Source organism: Dendronephthya gigantea, unplaced genomic scaffold, assembly GCF_004324835.1.
Source record: "Dendronephthya gigantea isolate DGI-Jeju-01 unplaced genomic scaffold, DenGig_1.0 000018F, whole genome shotgun sequence".
In the NCBI taxonomy this organism is placed as follows: domain Eukaryota; kingdom Metazoa; phylum Cnidaria; class Anthozoa; order Malacalcyonacea; family Nephtheidae; genus Dendronephthya; species Dendronephthya gigantea.
This window is the reverse complement of record NW_021163028.1, coordinates 1825151-1844213: the sequence shown is the minus strand read 5'-3', so window position 1 is coordinate 1844213 and position 19063 is coordinate 1825151. Positions and strand designations below refer to the sequence as shown.

The window sequence follows — 19063 nt, the reverse complement described above, 5'->3', positions numbered from 1 at the left end:
AGAGACATTAAAAAGCAGCAAAATTAGCCGTACCTGGAAAAGTTCGGTAGCAAAACATCACTCCTTCTAGGCTCTCTCCTAAAATAGTCGCAGTCGTTTTCGTCCAAAAATAAGATGTCAGGCTTGCAGATATCCCAAGCTAAACTGAACTTATTACGGATAATTCATTTCTTGTGTTTATCTTGAAATCGTAATGCACCCAACTGGGATATTAACGCTGGTAATTCACCGAATCAACTTTCCAAACTGGGCAAATCGCTCCATTTTCGCGCAAGGCATGATGGTATTTTTGAGCGCTAATTACCACTGATGTCTGATAACTCGATATTGTCATATTGCCGATATTCTTAAAAATCTCCTCTTAATTTTGTATTCAACGACTCGCAACTACGTCTACGCGACAGGATATTAAACCATGACGGTGCTACTTATAACTAGGAAGGTACAAAATATAGCTGAGGCTACACTACGTCGGACGTTGTAATATAGTAGAGTGTAAAACGAGATTTTACTCTCAGTATATAATACCAAAAAATGAAGGTTTGGCCTTGTCGCTACACTGACACGAATCAGCAGATCAAGACTAAGCAACATTAAAAGCAAGGAATTATTAATTTAACATATAACAAAACATGCTTCAAGATATTACTACGCCACATTTCAGTTAGTCATCACTCGAGTTTATGGACATGACATATTGTACGAAGTTAATAGTGGCATTATGCCAAATACTCACCAAATACGTCTTGTATTTCTACACGAGAGCCCAAGCTATTCTATGTAACGAAATAAAGCCTTCTTGTAATGCCTTATGAGATTTTCAATGATTGTACAATTGTGAAACGAAAAAATATATATGAAATACTCAAAATTTCTCTTATCGGAATTATCGCAATTTATCGGCTTCCCGAATCCCGAAATTTGAGGCTAGGGCAGTGCTTCCATTTTCAAAATCAAAATTTCTGATCTTTTGGTTCAATATTTCTCTAAATTCCTTAGATAGCAAACATTATTTCCTTGAAATCTCATTCAGTGATTTAGTAGTAATATAAACAATTTAATTAATAATTGCCAAAATAACAAATTTTGTCAAAAGTCTCCCAACCCCAAAATCAAATTTAATTAAATTTACTTACAAACCATGGTTGCTAGTTACACTATAATCAGAATCAGTGGTTACAACTTACAGATGAGGTAAAGTCCGTTTGCAGATCGCTTCTGTTCATACTACATTTGCCTATTTACATTTTCGGAAACGCAGGGAAAACTGGGAAAGATAAAAACATATTTTAAATAACCAAAACTGATAATTTACTCGATCAAACATTCAAAAAGGTAGTGACACCATCTTTGGCACAAAAATGCACTTAGATATCCACTTAGATGAATATTTAAGTCTTTGACTCTTTGGAAAAAAATCCTTAGATTTCCTTAGATTTTTTCTCTTCCTCAGATTCTCCTTTTCGGCCGTAGAATTTCCTTAGAAAAGGAAATTTCCTTGAAAATGGAAGCACTGGGCTAGGGCCTAGGTTTCCAGCTAGCAGCGCTTCCACCACTGGCTTCCACTTTCAAATTCCATATTCCTATTGGATAAATAATAATTATTTATTTAAAATAATTCACAGTCTGTGATTGGCTAATAGCCATGTGTGAAATCGTCATATCCAAACGTGTGACGTCATAACGTGTGATACGAGCTATATAATAATTCCTTATTGCTTTTATGTATCATAATTGCTTTTATGTATCAACTAGCTAGGGATAGTTAATATATCAACTAGCTAGTGATAGTTAATATGCATATTTTGAAGGAATTATTATATAGCTCAGTGGTGATACGACTTTTTTTAGTCACATCAACACAATGGCTTCCTCAAGTGAAAGGTTCGGCAACTTTGAGGAATACATGTTCGTTCTTTTAAATAAATAATAAAACATTTATTGAATTCGGTTTTCACATGATATGAAGAATTATCCAGTCTCATATTTATCATATTTCACACCCAAAAAAAGTCGTTATGTGGTGCTTGTTGCTTTTCGACACAAAAAGTGAAAGGTGTAATTAAAAAATTAGAATCATTGTATGTACAGAGGGTACTGTGCATTGCACAACTGACAAGCCAGGGAAACCTAAATTTTAATATTTACACGATCTTATACTGATTTTACATGACAGAAGAAAAATGGGAAAATTAATTTATGCTTTTGATAAATTTTCCAAATTTCCTAAGATTTCCTGATTATTTTTATTATGTCGCGTATTTTGGCGGGAAAACGCTTAAAACCTAAAATCTTTTCGGCGCACCGCTAAAATTAATTTATAAGCACACAAAGTGAATTAAAATTAGGTCGATTACGAATGGCTCAGCTAACGACAGAGCAAAGAGTATTTCTTGTTTTAAAGTACGCCCAAACTCAAATCGAAACTCGTAATCGAACTCATAAGTTTAATTCACTTTGTGTCCTTATTTTGATAACCCTGGGAAACGTATTTTCAAATCCCAGAAGCGTAATTAGTTGCACAGTCATTGAAATTCTAATGTATAATCTCGTGCATACAAATTGTGGTATTTGCAGTTTTTTTATACACCCTGTATACAAAGGATAAAAGCTACGGTGTAATCATGTATAATGTACAACATAGGACTAATTAAAATAATTTAGATTTAATAGAATCCGACTGTCCATTTAAGCTGGGCTTTAGTTCTTTAATGAAAAGCATTTCGAAAACCAGACAGTCAAACTCATTTTCGAAGAACCGAGAACCTCCCAAGCAAGTCATCCAAAATCTGTCCATGCGCTTCCTTATCATGCCTTCCAACAATCGTGGTTTTACGCTCATCAACGCGTTGATGTAAGTGTCGGTACGTGTATCCGACATAACCAGCATCGCACTGGTCACACTTAAAACGATACACAACGCATTGTTGAGACAGTAAAGGCTAATTTCCACTCACGATAATTCTCTTCTGGATCGGACAGGACAGGAAAGATTCCTTTGTATAAACGCCGCCAGAGAGCTCACCGACAAAGGAAATTTTCCTGTCCGTTCCGATCCAAAGGAGATTTTTTCTGAGTGGAAACTAGCCTTAACACCGGTTTTCTTTCACGTATCCTGAGCTGCTCACCAACTTTCTAACTGACCAAGACAGGTCTCAGGACCTTTCCTACTTTGTTAGATAGATCAGACAGCTGAGTGTGTTTCAACAAACTAATGTACGTGATTGTACTCACTATTTAAAAATGTTGTCGAAGTGCAATCCAGCCAACGTTTATTTTTCACGTTGCCTACACATCCGTTCCGAGCGGCGATTTTTTGCACTTCCTCACATTGATAACAGGCGGTAAATTTACTATACGCTTCTAATCAGTTTATAAATAGAGATTACTTCATGGTTGGCGAGTGCGCACGATTTTTATGCACGAGTTGTGAAGGATCGCAATACGAACGAGTGAGCGCAGCAGCGAACGAGTGAGTTTGCGATCCTTCGCAACGAGTGCATAATAAAAATCGTACAAACGAGCCAACCATGAAGTAATTTGTTTATTAAATGTGTATAGAGATCAATTTGACAACGACACGCTTTTAATATACTAAAACACAGCGAACAACAAAATCGAAACTTTATGCATGAAAACATATTTATTACCGTTCAGTTTCTTTGTAATTTTGTTCAATAGAAGTTAGACATTCTTTCCGAAAGATTTGAGATGTGCTGAATGTAAAAATATCTTGAATATGAGAATTATGTTTTGAATCTCACTCCTATATTTCGACGCCATATTGAAAGAAAATGTAAACAAATTGCAGCCAAAATGACATACGACAATTTTTCACGTGTGAAGAATATCGCACGTCCAATCAAAAGCCGTGCATGGCATCTTTTCACGCGTGAAAAACATCATACGTCCAATCAAATTGCATGAAATTAATTTACACAGTGAAATAGGATTTTTATTTCATCATTCTGCTGTGCATAAATCTCTATACACATATAATAAACGCGAATATGCAAAGAAAGATTCAACCTATTTCAAGCAAACTTGCTAACCCCGAGCGGGCGCGGAGCAGCCTGCGAGGGTACTAATTCCGCTGGGAAATTAATTACACCCGGGTATTGTGCACATAACGAACACTAATTCCGCTGGGAAATTAATTACACCCGGGTATTGAGAACATAACGGAATCCAAAGTTGCTCAAATTCTATGTCATGGACGTTCAATGGTCATGGTACTTGTGCGCACGCGCAAAACGATAAAAAGCAGAACCGTTGCACAGTTTAAGCTATAGGACAGTTTGCAAATTGTTATTCCATGTACAAAATATAAACCTAAAATCACATCTGAGTGCGCAAATGTCGCCACGTGATGTGATTTTTGCAGGATACTTTCCTGTCTATACAAATATTATGTAAAAAGAATGAAATCAAAACTACCCCATTCGACATTTCCAACTTAACTTCGTAATGTCATTTTCTTCCTTTGGCGCGTCTTCCTTGAAGTTACCAGAATTTTACTGTTAGTCCCTTATGCCTCCAAAGGCACATCTAACCATTCCTCAGTTCATCGCAGTGATGCAAACACATAAGTGATTCGCTCTAACTCAGGGTTTTCTGGTGCATGTTTTTTTTAAAACCCAGCCTTTCATGCAACAACAGCAAAAACTCTAGAATATTCTAAACGCAATTTGACAACAATTCTTTTCAACGAGTGGACGTTGAAAATAAAGGATTTATATTTAAGAATTAAAGAAAAGATGAATCGAAGTCCATCCAGAATTTCCAGATCGAATCACGAATGAGTTTGAATCACAGTTTGGGACTAGGACAGGTTTACGAACGACCACTGTGCAAAATTGCTGCTGTTTAGCGTTGACAAGAATGCATAAAATAACTAGCGGTTAGATTAGAATTAGAATTAGCGGTTAGAACTAGAAGATTGATCGAGATTATCACGCCGTATTTTTTCTTCACCTTGACGAATGCTTTCCAATCCTTTTACTTTATGCGGATCCAGCAATTTCTGCATCTCTAATGCCTCTTTAGCATATCCTATGGCTTCTTGGCAATCAGATTTCCTGTTTTGATGTGTTTTCGCTAACGCAAAATTCACCATCGCCCTACAATAGGTGTTCTTTCCAGCGATGTCACGAGCTTTCTTCAACGTTGCCACTGATTCGTCAAAACGACCAAGATAAGAAAGACACATGCCACAATTCTTGAGCAAGAACGCAAAGGGCTCGATAGAATCCAATTTCAGTTTCTTGCGCAGTAATAATGCGTCAGAATAATACTTCATTGCTTCTTTGTTCTTGCGCGAGTTTAAATACAAGTCTCCTAACAGTTTTTGGAGAACGCATGTTAATTCGTGGTCACCAAAATGGTCTTTGGCTAACGAAAAAGCTTGGTTGTAAAATAATTCTACACTGTTCATGTATTCAGAGTTGCGCTTTTTGTCTTCATTGGATACAAGCTTCTTTTTCAAATTTCGACGCTCCATCAGGAAATATACTTCGGCTGCTTTCGCGATAGGACTTTCTAACACGTTTTCATGTAACGTGGAATTAACGTCTTCCGGAAGATCAGGAGGGGCTGTATATTTTGCTTTATCAGAGTCAAACCGGGGGAAAATAGAGTAGCAAAACATCAAAAAGAACCTGTCCTCTTTCTGTACTATATGACTTTCATGTAACGCTACAGCGATGCCGTCTAATCTCTCGAAATATTCAGGAGACTTCCAGGCCGATCTATGACCTTCTTGGTCAGCTACCAGGCATTGAAATGTGATCGCAATAACCGGCTGCCCTCGATCTTCGGCCAGTTTAATACACGCTTCAAAGAAATTCCTTGAAACCATTCCAGACACAAGATCCCAAGTAATTCTATGGAAAAACCTGCACATGGACTTGTAAATATCACTACATACTAACAGATCAAGGATGTTTGGATTCAAACTCGTCGTTTCATTTTGGGTGCAGATTCTTAGCGTTTCCTCGATATTGTGGACATCCTTCTTTAGTGCATCCCTGGCACGAGTGTATCCGTCGTAAGAAAAGCATTCCATCGTTAACGAATGGCACAACTTTAGAAAATATCGAACCATCAATTCTTGTGCACCTATCTTTTCATCTCGAAATTGGTCTTGAAAAGATAAAAACCGTCGGATGAACGAATGAATCACAAAGCGCTGATCGTTAACATCTTGAATAAAGCCTCGACTGACTAAATATACCAAGAGTTCGAGAGTTTCCGCCTCACTTCTCTCGATTACTTCTTTTGCCGAATTTGTCTCGAAATTCCCATCGAACACTGAAAGACAAACCAACGCTTTCCGATCTTTCTCGCACAACTTCTGAAAAGAGACTTCGATAATCAGTCGAAGATTATGATTGGATTTAATCTCTAATAGATCATTATGATCTAGAATTATCGCTCCTGCGATGCTTAAAGCGAGAGGAACAAAGCCACAAAGCTCAGTTAATTCAGGGAAGTATGCGTCCTCAACATCCTCCTTGGGGCAACACTTTTTCAAAAGTTCGATACTGGAGTTTTCATCTAACTTTTTCATTAGATAGTTTACTGGCGGTTGTTCAGGAATTACGAGTTCAGTTCTTGTCGTTGTTAGAATGTGAAGATGGTGGTGTGAATTCCTGCGAAGGGTAAGCAATAATTCATGAAACTGAGATTTCACATCACTTTCAACCAGCTGCTCAACATTGTCCATTACAAGGACGACTTTCGTCTTAATATTCTTTAACCAAAACATCAACGGGGCCCCTGGATCTTTTCCAGGATTTAAGCCAATGTCATGACATAGACGTTGTCTTACTTGAGAAACGTTTGATGCATTTGACAGGGATGAGAAAATGACGGCAATATCATGTTCATTGCTTAAGTGATAAGAAACTTCAATCGCAACAGCAGTTTTGCCAAAGCCGGGTCCACCAACAATAGAGACAATTCCACAGTCATTCTCAACCAAGGCAGATATTATTTCCTTCACTTCAGCTTCACGGCCAATAAATATTTGTGGTCTGTTGGGAATGCAGCTTTTTAGTCGTGACTGTTGACAATTTCCTTCAACGTTGATGATATCTATTACTGGCTTGATGATACTTTCTATTTCCACATATTTCTCTGCTCTTTCAATAATATTTACCATAGATTTCACGTCGCGTTGATACAACAATTTTTGCATCTTCATCGCCTCTTTTGCAAAGAACGCTGCTTCTTGGGAATCAGGTTTCATTTTACTATACGTTCTTGCTAACTGACAATAAACCTGGGCTCGACAACGAGTATTCTCGATCTTGTCAGCTATGTCGCAAGCTTCCTTCAGCGTTTCCACCGATTCATCAAAGCGACGAAGAAACAAAAGGCACGCTCCGAAATTCTTAAGCAACATCACAAACTGTTCATTGGAATCAAGCTTTAATTTCTTGTGTAGATTTATGGCATCGGTATAATATGACAATGCCTCGTCGTTTCTATGACAGTTAAAACATAGATCTCCTAAGTGTTTATAAAGAGCGCAAGTTAATTCGTGATCACCCAGCACCTCTTTCGCTAAAGTTATGGATTGATTGTAAAATAAGTCTGCGCAGTTCAATAACTCTTTTTTCTTTTCTTTGTCATAGGCCATTTTATTTGCACGCATTTTGATTAGACTCCCCCGTCTCATTAAAATATATGCCTCGGTCACTTTCTCCATAGGACCGAGGATTGTGTTCTCCGGCAGAGAAGGCAGATCGTCTTCCGTGAAATCAGTAGGTACACTATCTGGTACCTCGTTAAGGTAATACCGGGCAAGTAATTGGTAACAAAACATGAATACGAATCTATCTTCTTTTAATACTGCTTTATTTTTGTGAAATGCTTTCTCGATATCCTTAATTTGCTTGATGTATTCGGCTGACTTCCACGCAGATCTACGACCTTCTTCAGCAGCTACCAAACATTGAAATATGATCTCAGTAGCCGGTTGATCTCGACTTTGGGCCAGTTTAGTACAAGATACGAAGAAATTCCTTAAAATCGCTTCTGAAAGAAGATCCCAACTGAAGTTGTGAAAGAATCTGTATGAAAACTTGTAAATATCACTACTTGCCAATAATTCATGGATGTTCGAGTTTAAACATTGACTGCAGATCTTAAAAGTTTCCTCAACATTGTGGACGTCTTTTTTCAGCGATTCCCTTGCGCGAGTAAATCCGTCGTAGGAATAACAATCCAAGGTCCACGAATGACACTCCTTCAGGAAATGCTTTACCATCAATTCTTGTGCCATTGCCTTTTTATCTTGAAATTGTTCATGATCATCAAGAAACCGTCGGATGAGGGAATGAACCACGAAGCGCTTATCACTACTAACCTGTAATAAACTTCGACTAACAAGATTTCTCAAAAATGCGGGTGTTTTAAATCGGTTTCTCTGAATTACCTCCTTCGCAGAACTCCTTTCGAAATCCCCATTAAACACCGAAAGGCAAACCAAGGATTTCTGATCTTCATCACTTAACTTCTGAAAAGAAAACTCGATAGCTTGATGAACGCATTGATCGGGGCTCCTTAGCGCTTCCATTGGCTTCTCGCGTAACCACTCTATCATCTCAGAAGGATGATCAAGATCTGGAATTACTGTTCCTGCAATACACAAGGCGAGAGGAACAAAACCACACAGCTTCGCCAATTCAGACAAATCTGCATTTTCAACCTGAGTGGGGCAACATTTCTTTAAAAGTTCTACACTAGCTATTTCATCCAATTCCCCTATTTTATGGTTTTCGATGGTTTGGCCCGAAACTGAAAACTCGGTTCTTGTCGTCGTTAGAATATGCAAATGTTGCTGTGAATTTTTGCGGAGGTTACGCACCAATTCAATGAACTTAGATTTCACACCCTTTTCAAGCAACTGCTCAATGTTGTCCATGACAAGGACAACTTTTCTCTCAATACTCTTCAACCACAACATCAACGATGATTTAGGATCTTTTCCAGGAATAACGCCAACGTCATGGCAGAGACATGTTATTACTTCCGGAACAGTTGATGCATGTGACAGGAACGAAAAAATAACGACAATGTCATGCTCATTGATTAAGTGATGAGAGACTTCAACTGCAACAGTGCTCTTGCCAAAGCCTGGTCCACCGACAATGGAAACAATTCCACAACTGTTCTTCACCAAGGAAGTGATTATTTCCCTTACTTTAGCGTCACGACCAATGAATGTTTCTGGTTTTACAGGGGTGCAGCTTTTTAGTTGGGGCTGTCGATCACTTGGTTGACTAAAGAGCGTCTCCAAATGTTCTTCTTGGTTGTTTATAACCTGTCTGGCTAAACTTTTACTATCGTTCATTTGAGTGACATTTGCACCTAATTCAACGAGCAGGAAACTGTCATACTCTTCTTTTGTAACATTGTTCATTTCGTTATACTTCAAATCGCTGATATCTTCAATACATTTCTTAACTACGTCACAACTGAAAACCTTTTCCAGTTCAGTAGCAAAATTACTAACAATATCAAAAGCATCGTTAAGAAAGGTGTCGGCCAATTCACGTTTGGCTGCAAGAGTCCAAGGGTTTCTCACCTTTGAACAAAGTTCTTCAACGAGGTGACAATCTAAATGTTTACCTGAGACAAATGCTGCATCTTCCATCCGCGAAAGGACATCCAAAAGAGAAGATAAGTCAGTGGAATCGACGTCTTTGATGGTTACCCTTTTGTCCCCAAGAACAGGCATAAAGAACTTGGCAACCTCCCAAGGATCTTTCGGCCAACTTGTTGCGTCGCAATTTTCTTCCCAAGTGCTGGTGAACTGTCCTTCGTCGTCTTTTTGATGGCATTTGGCAAGCTCGTCGTACCATTTTTTGCAAAAGGAACATAGGTCGTTAGGTTTCTTTTTCGTTTTGCAACTATCAGGAGATGAGCATTGCCCGGGTAGGTCACTGCAAAGTTGCATATGCCATTCTTTTATGATCTGACCAGTGTACAAAGCGACCGGTTCCTTAATTATCCTGATTATTTCTCCAACGGTTACCCAGTTGACGTTATCCTTGGACAGATTTTTGTTTGATGAAGTACAATTCTTGAAAAGAAAATAATATATTGTAGAAACATAAAAGTAAATAAATTAAATTATTCCTGAGTTCTAAGGGAACAAAAACCCAAGTGTGCAGTAAAATCTTTAATCGTCAGTACATGCAGAAATAACTAAAGTTGTACTGTAAAAACCATTTGCGCAAATTCTTATGGGCAACTTTGCCATAGTATCAATAGAATCTTCGCATGTCCATGCAATAGTCTTTTCCCCTCACGTTTCTACGCCAGGCCTCTTAAAAAATAAACTATTATTGAATGATCCCGAGCATGATATCTCAATTCAAAAAAGCCGAGGTTTGGATGGAAAAAAACGAACAAACGACGGTGTCAGGTCTTGAAAACCCTATGATGAGATATTTACTGATGTTCAGTCGTAAAAAACTATTATCTTAATGGCGTCGGCATGCAGCCGGAATAAAGAGAATACTTAATTAAACCGTGAGCTTGGGTTGTATACGAGGCAAAGCCTAGTTGGTTATCAGCCATATACGAAAAGAGTGCATATAGCTTGAACTTTAATAATAATGTGCGAAAGATTAAACTCCTACGAAAGATTAAACCCCTATGAAAGATTAGACTTCTATGAAAAATCAGTTACACTGTGTATTACTGTTTGTTTCATTACTCGCCCTATACGAAATCATATGTCCGTAACTCTATTTTCTCACTTTTCACAGTCAATAATAACTACATTTACTCGACGCTTTTCAGCCAGTTCGGTTCGAGAGAGAGACAACATTGCAATAGTTTACACTACATCTTAAAAGCAGCAGAAAACTTGCAAATCAAACCAACCTAGGACCGTTACTTTTTCTAAATTACAGTAGTCACTCCCTGAATTCATTTTGGTATCGTCAGAACAAAATGTAGGAGTTTAGTGCCTTGAGACATATCGCTTATATTTTATTATAATATAACATTCATAGCACGCGCATGCCGATTGGTCGAGAAGCGTGTTTCTATTCATCAACGAAGGTGAAGCCTGAGTTGACTATTTAACAATTAGTCGCCGAAGGCGAGGTGATTACATATACACTGTAAAAAATGAATGGTTGAAACAACCAAAAAAAAAAGGTTCTCCTGGATGCAACCAGGACAACCAATTAAAATTTGGTTATTTTTTTACCAAATTCATTTTGGTTAAAATTACCAATATTAATATTGGTTGAATCTACCAATATTTAATAGGTTGATGTAACCTGTATTGAATTTGGTTAATGTAACCAATGTGCAATGGTTTTTTTGACCAATTATTTTAACCAATTAAAGATTGGTTAAATTATCCTGAAATTCAAAGCACTTCAAATCAAATTTTGTCAATACACACATATATATTATAAAAGATCTAATATAATAAATAATTTATCCTAATGGTTATTTGCACACATATATACAAGTTACTACATGCAAACACTTATCTTACTAGGATTCATCTATACTTAGGTCATTTCCAGGTTCTCAAAGCTGGGGTAAAAAGTTTTCAATTCAATTGGAATGTTCCGTTTTCCGTCTGTTTGTAGTAATATCTGGTCCAGAAGAAGGAAACACATTCTTTGTCTACCCACCTCCAGCTTTAGGGTTCTCTGCGTTGGATACATACAATGCAGTCAGCAAACACATAACTTCATTTAAGATGGAAAACTGCTTAAACTTTATTGCTACCATGCCTTCAGCCACAAGGTCTAGTGAATGTCACCAAGAGATCCAGTTAATAGCACCTTCGGGGATGTGCTTTTTTTGACAATAGTCAAAATTTCAACACCACTGTCATCCTAAAATAAATTTAAAAATTATAAAACTTAATATTCCTAAGCTTGGAAATAAAACATTTACATATGGGAAAAATCCTGGGACACAAAAGAACAAGACCCTACACTAGACAAGAAGCCACTTGAGCATATTTTAAGTTTTTATGGCCTATAGTTTAATATTTACAGGGCCAATTTCCCAAAAAAATTGGCCAGGTCTTTTTCTGTCCCAACTGAAGCAGTGGGGCAGTGAAAATGCAATGGTTTTCCATTTCTTTTAAATAAGTTTGATTACAAGATTCAGCAGGCAACATAATAAATGTGATTTGCATACTGTATTTCAACGTTGTATATTATATACATATATATCTGTAGATACCTTTTTCTTGTTCGGGTGACAATCCTCTAACAGACCAATAATGTGTTGGACATCTTTGTTCTTGTTCTTTTCCAGAGCAGCCAGCATTGACGGCTTCTTTGAATCAATGTTTCGGCATCTCAACCATGTGCATTGAAATGATGCTCTACACACAGAAAAAGTAAAAGTCAACAATAGCTAAACCAAGATATGTATATAAGATATATTAACTTCCACACATAGTTACTAACAATACTACTTACCACATATACTCTTAATTTTCTCTGGGTTGAGTTGGGGTTTTGCATCCTTTTCTTTAAAGGCATTTGAAGCTTTTCCAGGGATGGAATGACAGCAAAGTTGTTCTTGCATCCTTGACATGCCCATAATTGCCTAAACCAAATCTTTTACATTTAATTTTGCTTTTATAACTCTATTTTGACCTTTGGTTAATATGATGTTTGGATATAAGAAAATCTGTAAATTTTAACGGTTAATATGAAAATTAAACATTTAGCACCTTATTCACTCCTAGCATTATGCCATGATATAATAGCTATAGAATTTATAAATGTACTGCAAAAGCATTGACAGAAATAAATTTTAGTTGTAATTGTCCTATTTATAATGATATAAATAAAAGGTATATTATATTATCTATATGATTCACCAGAAGTAGGATTTGCAGTTGTTGAGTTTTGACAGCATATAAATACAATAATACTTGCCATTTCTGATTCAGCATCAGTCATAAGTATCTTGCACTTAAAGGTGATCTTGAAGCCTTGATGGAGTGAATAAAGTAATCTTTTAAATGACTCAGTGCATGGTTATACATAGAGGGCATTTTATATTAATTAATACTAATAGGCAAGTGAGTGAAGTGACAGCTGGACAAAGTTTTGAAAAAGGGTCCAGCAGCCATACAAAGTCTGATCTGAAAAAATAGTCAATATTTTAAATATAAACATATATTATATACAAACACACTCACCACTGAATTATAATACTTTAGCTGTACACATGTTGTTGTTGAAATTGTAGATGGTCGAATGGAACCTTTGATTATTTTCTTATTAACTTTAGAAATTCCACATGGCCATGACAACATTACAAATCCTCGCGATCACAGTCACTATTCACAAATAATCCGGATCTCCTCGCGTATTAATCCAGCCTGTTTCACCAATTTCGCATGACTACTTATTGACAAATTCAAATAACGCGTATTTTATGTTAAAATACGAAAGAAAAACTCACTAAATTCTACTATAAAACCTTGAACGGATGACAAAGAGTCAAAGACGCGCTCAAAATTTGAAAATAACGCGTGTCGGTTGGACAAGTCCCACATGACCTTGCGGTCTTGTTTGGGCAAAACACCCGCCACCTTACCCGCGAACAGGTATATTATGAAAACAGTTAACAGTGAAATATGTGTGATTTGTCCTTCCAAAACCGGAGCGATTTTTGCTGAGAATTTTAACTTTAAAATTTAATATTCTATAGGATTTGTAAATTCTATAGAATATAGCAATAGAATTCTCTATAGCATAAAATCATAAAAAGTCCGATAGAATATTCTATAGGATTTAGAATGTGCTATATCATATTCTATTGGATTCAATAAAAAAAAGAACCAGAGGTGTACAAATATACTTCATCGACCGCAAAGAGTAATTGGTCAATTTAACCAAATTTTATTTGTTGCTACTAAATATATTTGGTTGTTTTTACCAATATGAGCTTTCATATCCATTTTACCAATTTTTTATTGGTTATTTTTACCATTTTAATTTGGTTTTAACCAATTTAATTGGTTGAAACAACCATTTTAAATGGTTGCAACCTTTTTTTTTGGTCATTTCAACCATTCAGTTTTTACAGTGTAGGCTTGTAATCACCGAGCCTGAGGCGACTAATTGTTTTAGTATAATTTCAGTATTGAAAAAGTATTATTTATAAATACAACTGATATTATAAAGGAAATAGAGGTTATTTCTCGTTAATAATTATTTTTCGTTCTCCCAAACTCCCACGCGTGTTTCTATAACTGCATAGAAACACGGAAAATGTTTTCTATTTCTTAAATAGAAATAGTTGAGGACCCAGGATGGACCCCTGTGGAACTCCACTTGTCATTCTTTTTGGAATCGATAGTTGACCGTTTATATTGTCATATCCTATATTGTTTCTAACATCAAGGAAACTATATACTTGAGCCACTTGAGGTCTCCGTACCATGCCCCGCGCCGACTATAATAACGAGTACATCTGATTATAAATATCTTGGCGTGCAAGTGGATGGATTACTAAGTTTGAATTCTAAGTTTGAAAACTGAAGTTTCAAGAAAGCATCAGGACGGTTGAAGCTCTTGCTTAAGATAAGATCTTTTCTCGATTTACCTTCGGCCAAAACCTTTTATCGCACGATGATCATGCCCATATTTATGTATTGTGGCGTACTACAACTAAACCTGAGTCGGACGCAGCTCGCCAGACTTTCATCATTACACGACCGCTTTGTGTCCGCTGTGTTCAAAGGGGAAAAGGCGGGTGAACAACATGTATCTTATATCTGCTGTAAATGCGAACAAATTAAGAGCATGTAAACTGGTGCATAAATGCATTGATAATGATATTTGTGATATTTTAAAACTCCTACTTCACAGTTCAGCATTATGGCAGAGAAACGAGAGACAATAACAATATGATGAAACTACCAGCGATTAATGCTCGTAAATCTTTCTATTTTATGGGAACTAAGATTTATAATGACCTACCTATAGAATTAAGAAAGATTGAGAGCAGCCGGGATTTTGAAAACAGGGTTACGGAGCATTTCAATGAATTATAAACGGTTCTAAATATGGTATTAAAATCAACTAGTTAATCAATCAACTAGTCAACCTAATGTACATATAGTTTTTAAAGCTCTTTAAATCTAGTTTGCTTTTTTATACTTTTTAGGATAACAGCTAGGACACACATTGATACCAGCTTTTTTAGTTGAAGTGTATTATCCTGTATAAATATTCGTATTACACTTAAACCTAAATTATTTGGCTTAAATGACAAAGCATATACAGTATATTACAATCTGCCCACATGTAAATAATTCTAATAGTTATATAATGCTTGTTTTAACTTCTAGATGTTATTCTTATTATTTACTCCTAATAATTTTTGTCTTCTTTATTTCAAAAACAATTATAGAAAGAAACGTATTGTAAATATTAAAATGGCGAAGCGATTAACAAAAAAAACGTGCTGCGCAGAATTTTCATTCGGAGAGGTTGAAATTACGGACCTATTTTATGATTGGATTGGATTTCAGTAGTTCAAATTTCCTTACAGCACAGATTATAATCGGATATACATTTAGTAAGGTGCAAATGACCTGCTGTAGAATTGTGCTCTTTTTTGGTGAAATTCAAGGCCATGATTTGTCTGCGTTATTCTTGTGGCCTCTATAATAACTGACCTGCGTTATAGTTGACATTATAGGTGTTGAAGCTTGCAGTTAACGAGCTCGTGAGTATCAAGGCATAAATATATATGCTAATACTACATTAGGTAAGCTAGATCCTGTAAGTCTGTAACATGTAATGATAATATTATTCGAATCCTAGTTGGAATTATAGGATTTTAAATTTTAGGGTTACTATCTGCAGATTTTAGGGTTCCTATCTGTATATCACACATGTTAGATAAGAAAAGGTCTCTTATGTTACACATGACTTTGTTTTGTCCTTTCTTTCGATAGCTTGCTCTCGTATCTCTTAATCTTTATATAGGTGTTAAGTCTTGCAGTTAACGAGTTCGTGAGTCAGATCGAACTAGCCAAAAACTAGGAACTGCATGGAAAAAATTACATTGCCCTGTAAAAAAGGGCAAAAGTTACACAACAGAAAGTCCTCTATAGATTTCCTTTACAAACCAATAGTCTTACCATGTTTTATGTTCGACATGGTGGCACTATGTGCACACATGGAACTGACAAGGTAAATATGAACAAACTACGGTATTATAGTACAATATGAATATGTATATGCAATGTACCTTTTGGCATTCTTCCTCTACCTTTCCAGGGCTTTTACCTGAATGAAAACAAATGAAATCAAATAAATAGAATGGATGATAATTAATGACGTCACGACTTGATGCTATGTCGTTTGGGGATTCTTGTGTGCCATTTGCCTCGCTTTCGTGTTTTTGCGTTCGCTTCGACTTCCGGATTTTGGCCCCGTCCTAATTTAACGTGCTTTATATCCGGGGCTGGTAAAGCTCTTAATCACTTTTTAATCACTTTTTTGTAATTATCTCGCAACACTATCTCGCAGTGTTTAATTATTTAACGATTGAAATTCCGGCGTGTTTCTTATATCTCTGAACATAAACTCTCTCTCTTATTATATTCATATAGAAGTATAGCGAACTAAAAGCGTGTCATATATTCTGAATGTTCTTGCTATTTTAGAAAACGTACGGCCGTGATTCAAAATGGAAGCGTATGTTCATCGTCCGTATCCCACCTTTAGGCTTTAAGGATATTCTGTATGTCATGCATTTATACCGACCAGCCTACCACAGAACGCACTTGTCAAATCTGTGATTACTTCTAGTTTTAAAAATTCCGGACTCTGATTGGTCGAGTGACCTGTAATTATTACGTAATAATCACCTCAGCAGATTTTTCAAAATCGAAAACATTTTAGTAGATATTAGTATAAAAGTTTCTTTGTTATCTTTGTTGTTGTTTGTGCTACAACACAAGTGCCTTTTGCCTCAATAAACATTCACTATTATATTACTCACACAATTTACACCCTGCAATTAACCACGCTTTTCATCAAACATGACCTCTTAATACAAGCCTTGCATAGTGACAAGTAAAACAACGGCAGATGAGCTACATAGGGTGGTAGGCTCAGGATGGCAGCATGCTAATTTTGGTCATTTGTTGTAGTAGGAAATTTCATCATATCTGCAATGTACAGTAAACCTACCATCTACTTCAGGGCTTGAAATTACATTAATAACAGTTTTATCACCAACGACATAGATAACAGTTTTGTCATCTCTATATTCTGGAACATTTGAAATTGAGGATGGAAGCGATTCATCATCCATCACCAATCCAATCTTTTAATGTCTAAAATTGAAAGGAAAACTTATTGACATAGTTACAAATGGTTTTATACTGTTTTCATATTGTTGCAATAGTAAATTGCAATTTATCAAAGAAAAATCTAGCCATTCCCAGAATGAAAAAAGTCTACTCTTGCTCATGCAGGAATTTCATTTTTATTAACTGTGTTATAAATGTCATTTATTATATTATTACAAGTCAAGCAGTCAGTACTATACTTTAATTATTGGTAGTAGAAACAATGCAGTACTATTTCAGAAACCAGCTTAATTCTCAGATGCCTGGTGGGACTTTAACTGTAGACAATAGTCATCGAACAGTTATTTAATATATGTTGTACTTTAGAGAGTTAAAAAAGCTGTTCAACTTAAACTTTGTCAACCCACTACTTTCCCATAAATCCTAAGAATCTTTATAATAGTAAATGACTAGCGGTAATTGTAACCCTCTAGCTAAAGAATTCCAAAAATGACCCATTAACTTGCTCTCTAATTTCTTGGATCATGGTTGAAAAGAGGCCAATTAAGAGCAGAAATGCAACATTCAGTATAGAAACAATGTGACATGGTTTAAGTGACCATGCAGGATGAGAGGCAATTAAATATATATGCTAATAGTCTAATAGTCTAGTACTTAAGTACTACATTAGGTAACCTAGATCCTGTAAGTCTGTGACATGTAATGATAATTTTATTCAACTCCTAGTTGGGATCATAGGATTTTAAATTTTAGGGTTACTATCTGCAGAGTGTACATCACACAAGTTAGATAAGGGAAAGTCTCTTATGTTACACATGACTTCGTTTTGTCCTTTCTTTTGATAGCTTGCTCTCATCTCTTAATCTTTATAATGCCAGGGTGAATACCTGGGTCTCCCCACACACAGAAATTCTGTCAGGTTTAATAATTAAGCTGCATGTAAATAACAGTCGAGATATATGCGGGAAACATCAACTACAAGCACTATCAATCATCATAATACACGAACATCTACATAATAATCGCCAAAATCAGGTCAACAAAATCAAGCATATGTACATGTAAACACACGATTGATTTTGAATTTTCACGTCCTATGGCTGTGGCCCCTGGACATTACTTGTTGGCTTATTGAGGCCCTTTTATAGATCGTTCTAATTTTATTTCTTTTTCGCAGAAACGGAAGCGAACGCCCAGGACAAATCGACGACGAACAGGAATTGATCACCTTTTACGATGCAAAATTATAAATATGTGATTAAATCTTCTCTTCCGACTCTTTGTATGATTTTATTAAACATATATTTACCCATGAAAGAGCAAAGAATATTCTAACTACTATCAGTGCGAATTTAATTAATATAAAGCAATCAAATCTATGACAATATTACTTACGCTATTTTAGAATTCTTTCATACTCATTACTCACAACAGACGCGTCATTTCCTCTGTCAAAAGTCTATATTTTGTGATCCACTACAACATCTCAATATTTAAGTTACATTATTTTGCAACCAATATTATTTTTTACCGCAAACGGCCATTTCTTCGCCCAATATAAACTTCTGTTGGCTATAAATTGTAACCTTTACACTGTGTGACCAGATTTCCAAGACAACTACCAAGCGAGTGTCCAAAAAATTACTAAAGTAGTGAAAAATATAATCGTGAACTAAAAACATTCTGTTATTAATCAACGTTAGCCGTTACTAAATCGGACGA

General features: G+C 36.1%; 1 protein-coding gene and 1 long non-coding RNA gene across 2 annotated transcripts; both read right to left on the bottom strand.

The window, feature by feature from the left end:
* Positions 1-4918: 4918 nt before the first annotated feature.
* Positions 4919-18943, bottom strand: LOC114520812. The gene is made up of 4 exons (XM_028541144.1): positions 18737-18943; positions 17220-17365; positions 16273-16310; positions 4919-10090 (listed from the first exon to the last, which is right to left on the bottom strand). Exons 2-4 carry the CDS (start codon positions 17341-17343, stop codon positions 4919-4921), a joined length of 5334 nt encoding a protein of 1777 aa, XP_028396945.1. The 5' UTR covers positions 17344-17365; positions 18737-18943.
* Positions 11142-12597, bottom strand: LOC114520882. The gene is made up of 3 exons (XR_003686737.1): positions 12474-12597; positions 12232-12376; positions 11142-11876 (listed from the first exon to the last, which is right to left on the bottom strand). It is a non-coding gene; the product is annotated as an uncharacterized LOC114520882 (long non-coding RNA).
* Positions 18944-19063: the final 120 nt, after the last annotated feature.

Coding starts and splice junctions, on each gene's coding strand:
- LOC114520812 (XM_028541144.1), bottom strand. CDS start 17,343: ATGGATGATGAATCGCTTCCATCCTCAATTTCAAATGTTCCAGAATAT. Junction 16,311..17,219: donor TTCAAGCCCTGAAGTAGATG/GTAGGTTTACTG, acceptor GTTTTCATTCAG/GTAAAAGCCCTGGAAAGGTA. Junction 10,091..16,272: donor TAGAGGAAGAATGCCAAAAG/GTACATTGCATA, acceptor TTTCTTTTCAAG/AATTGTACTTCATCAAACAA.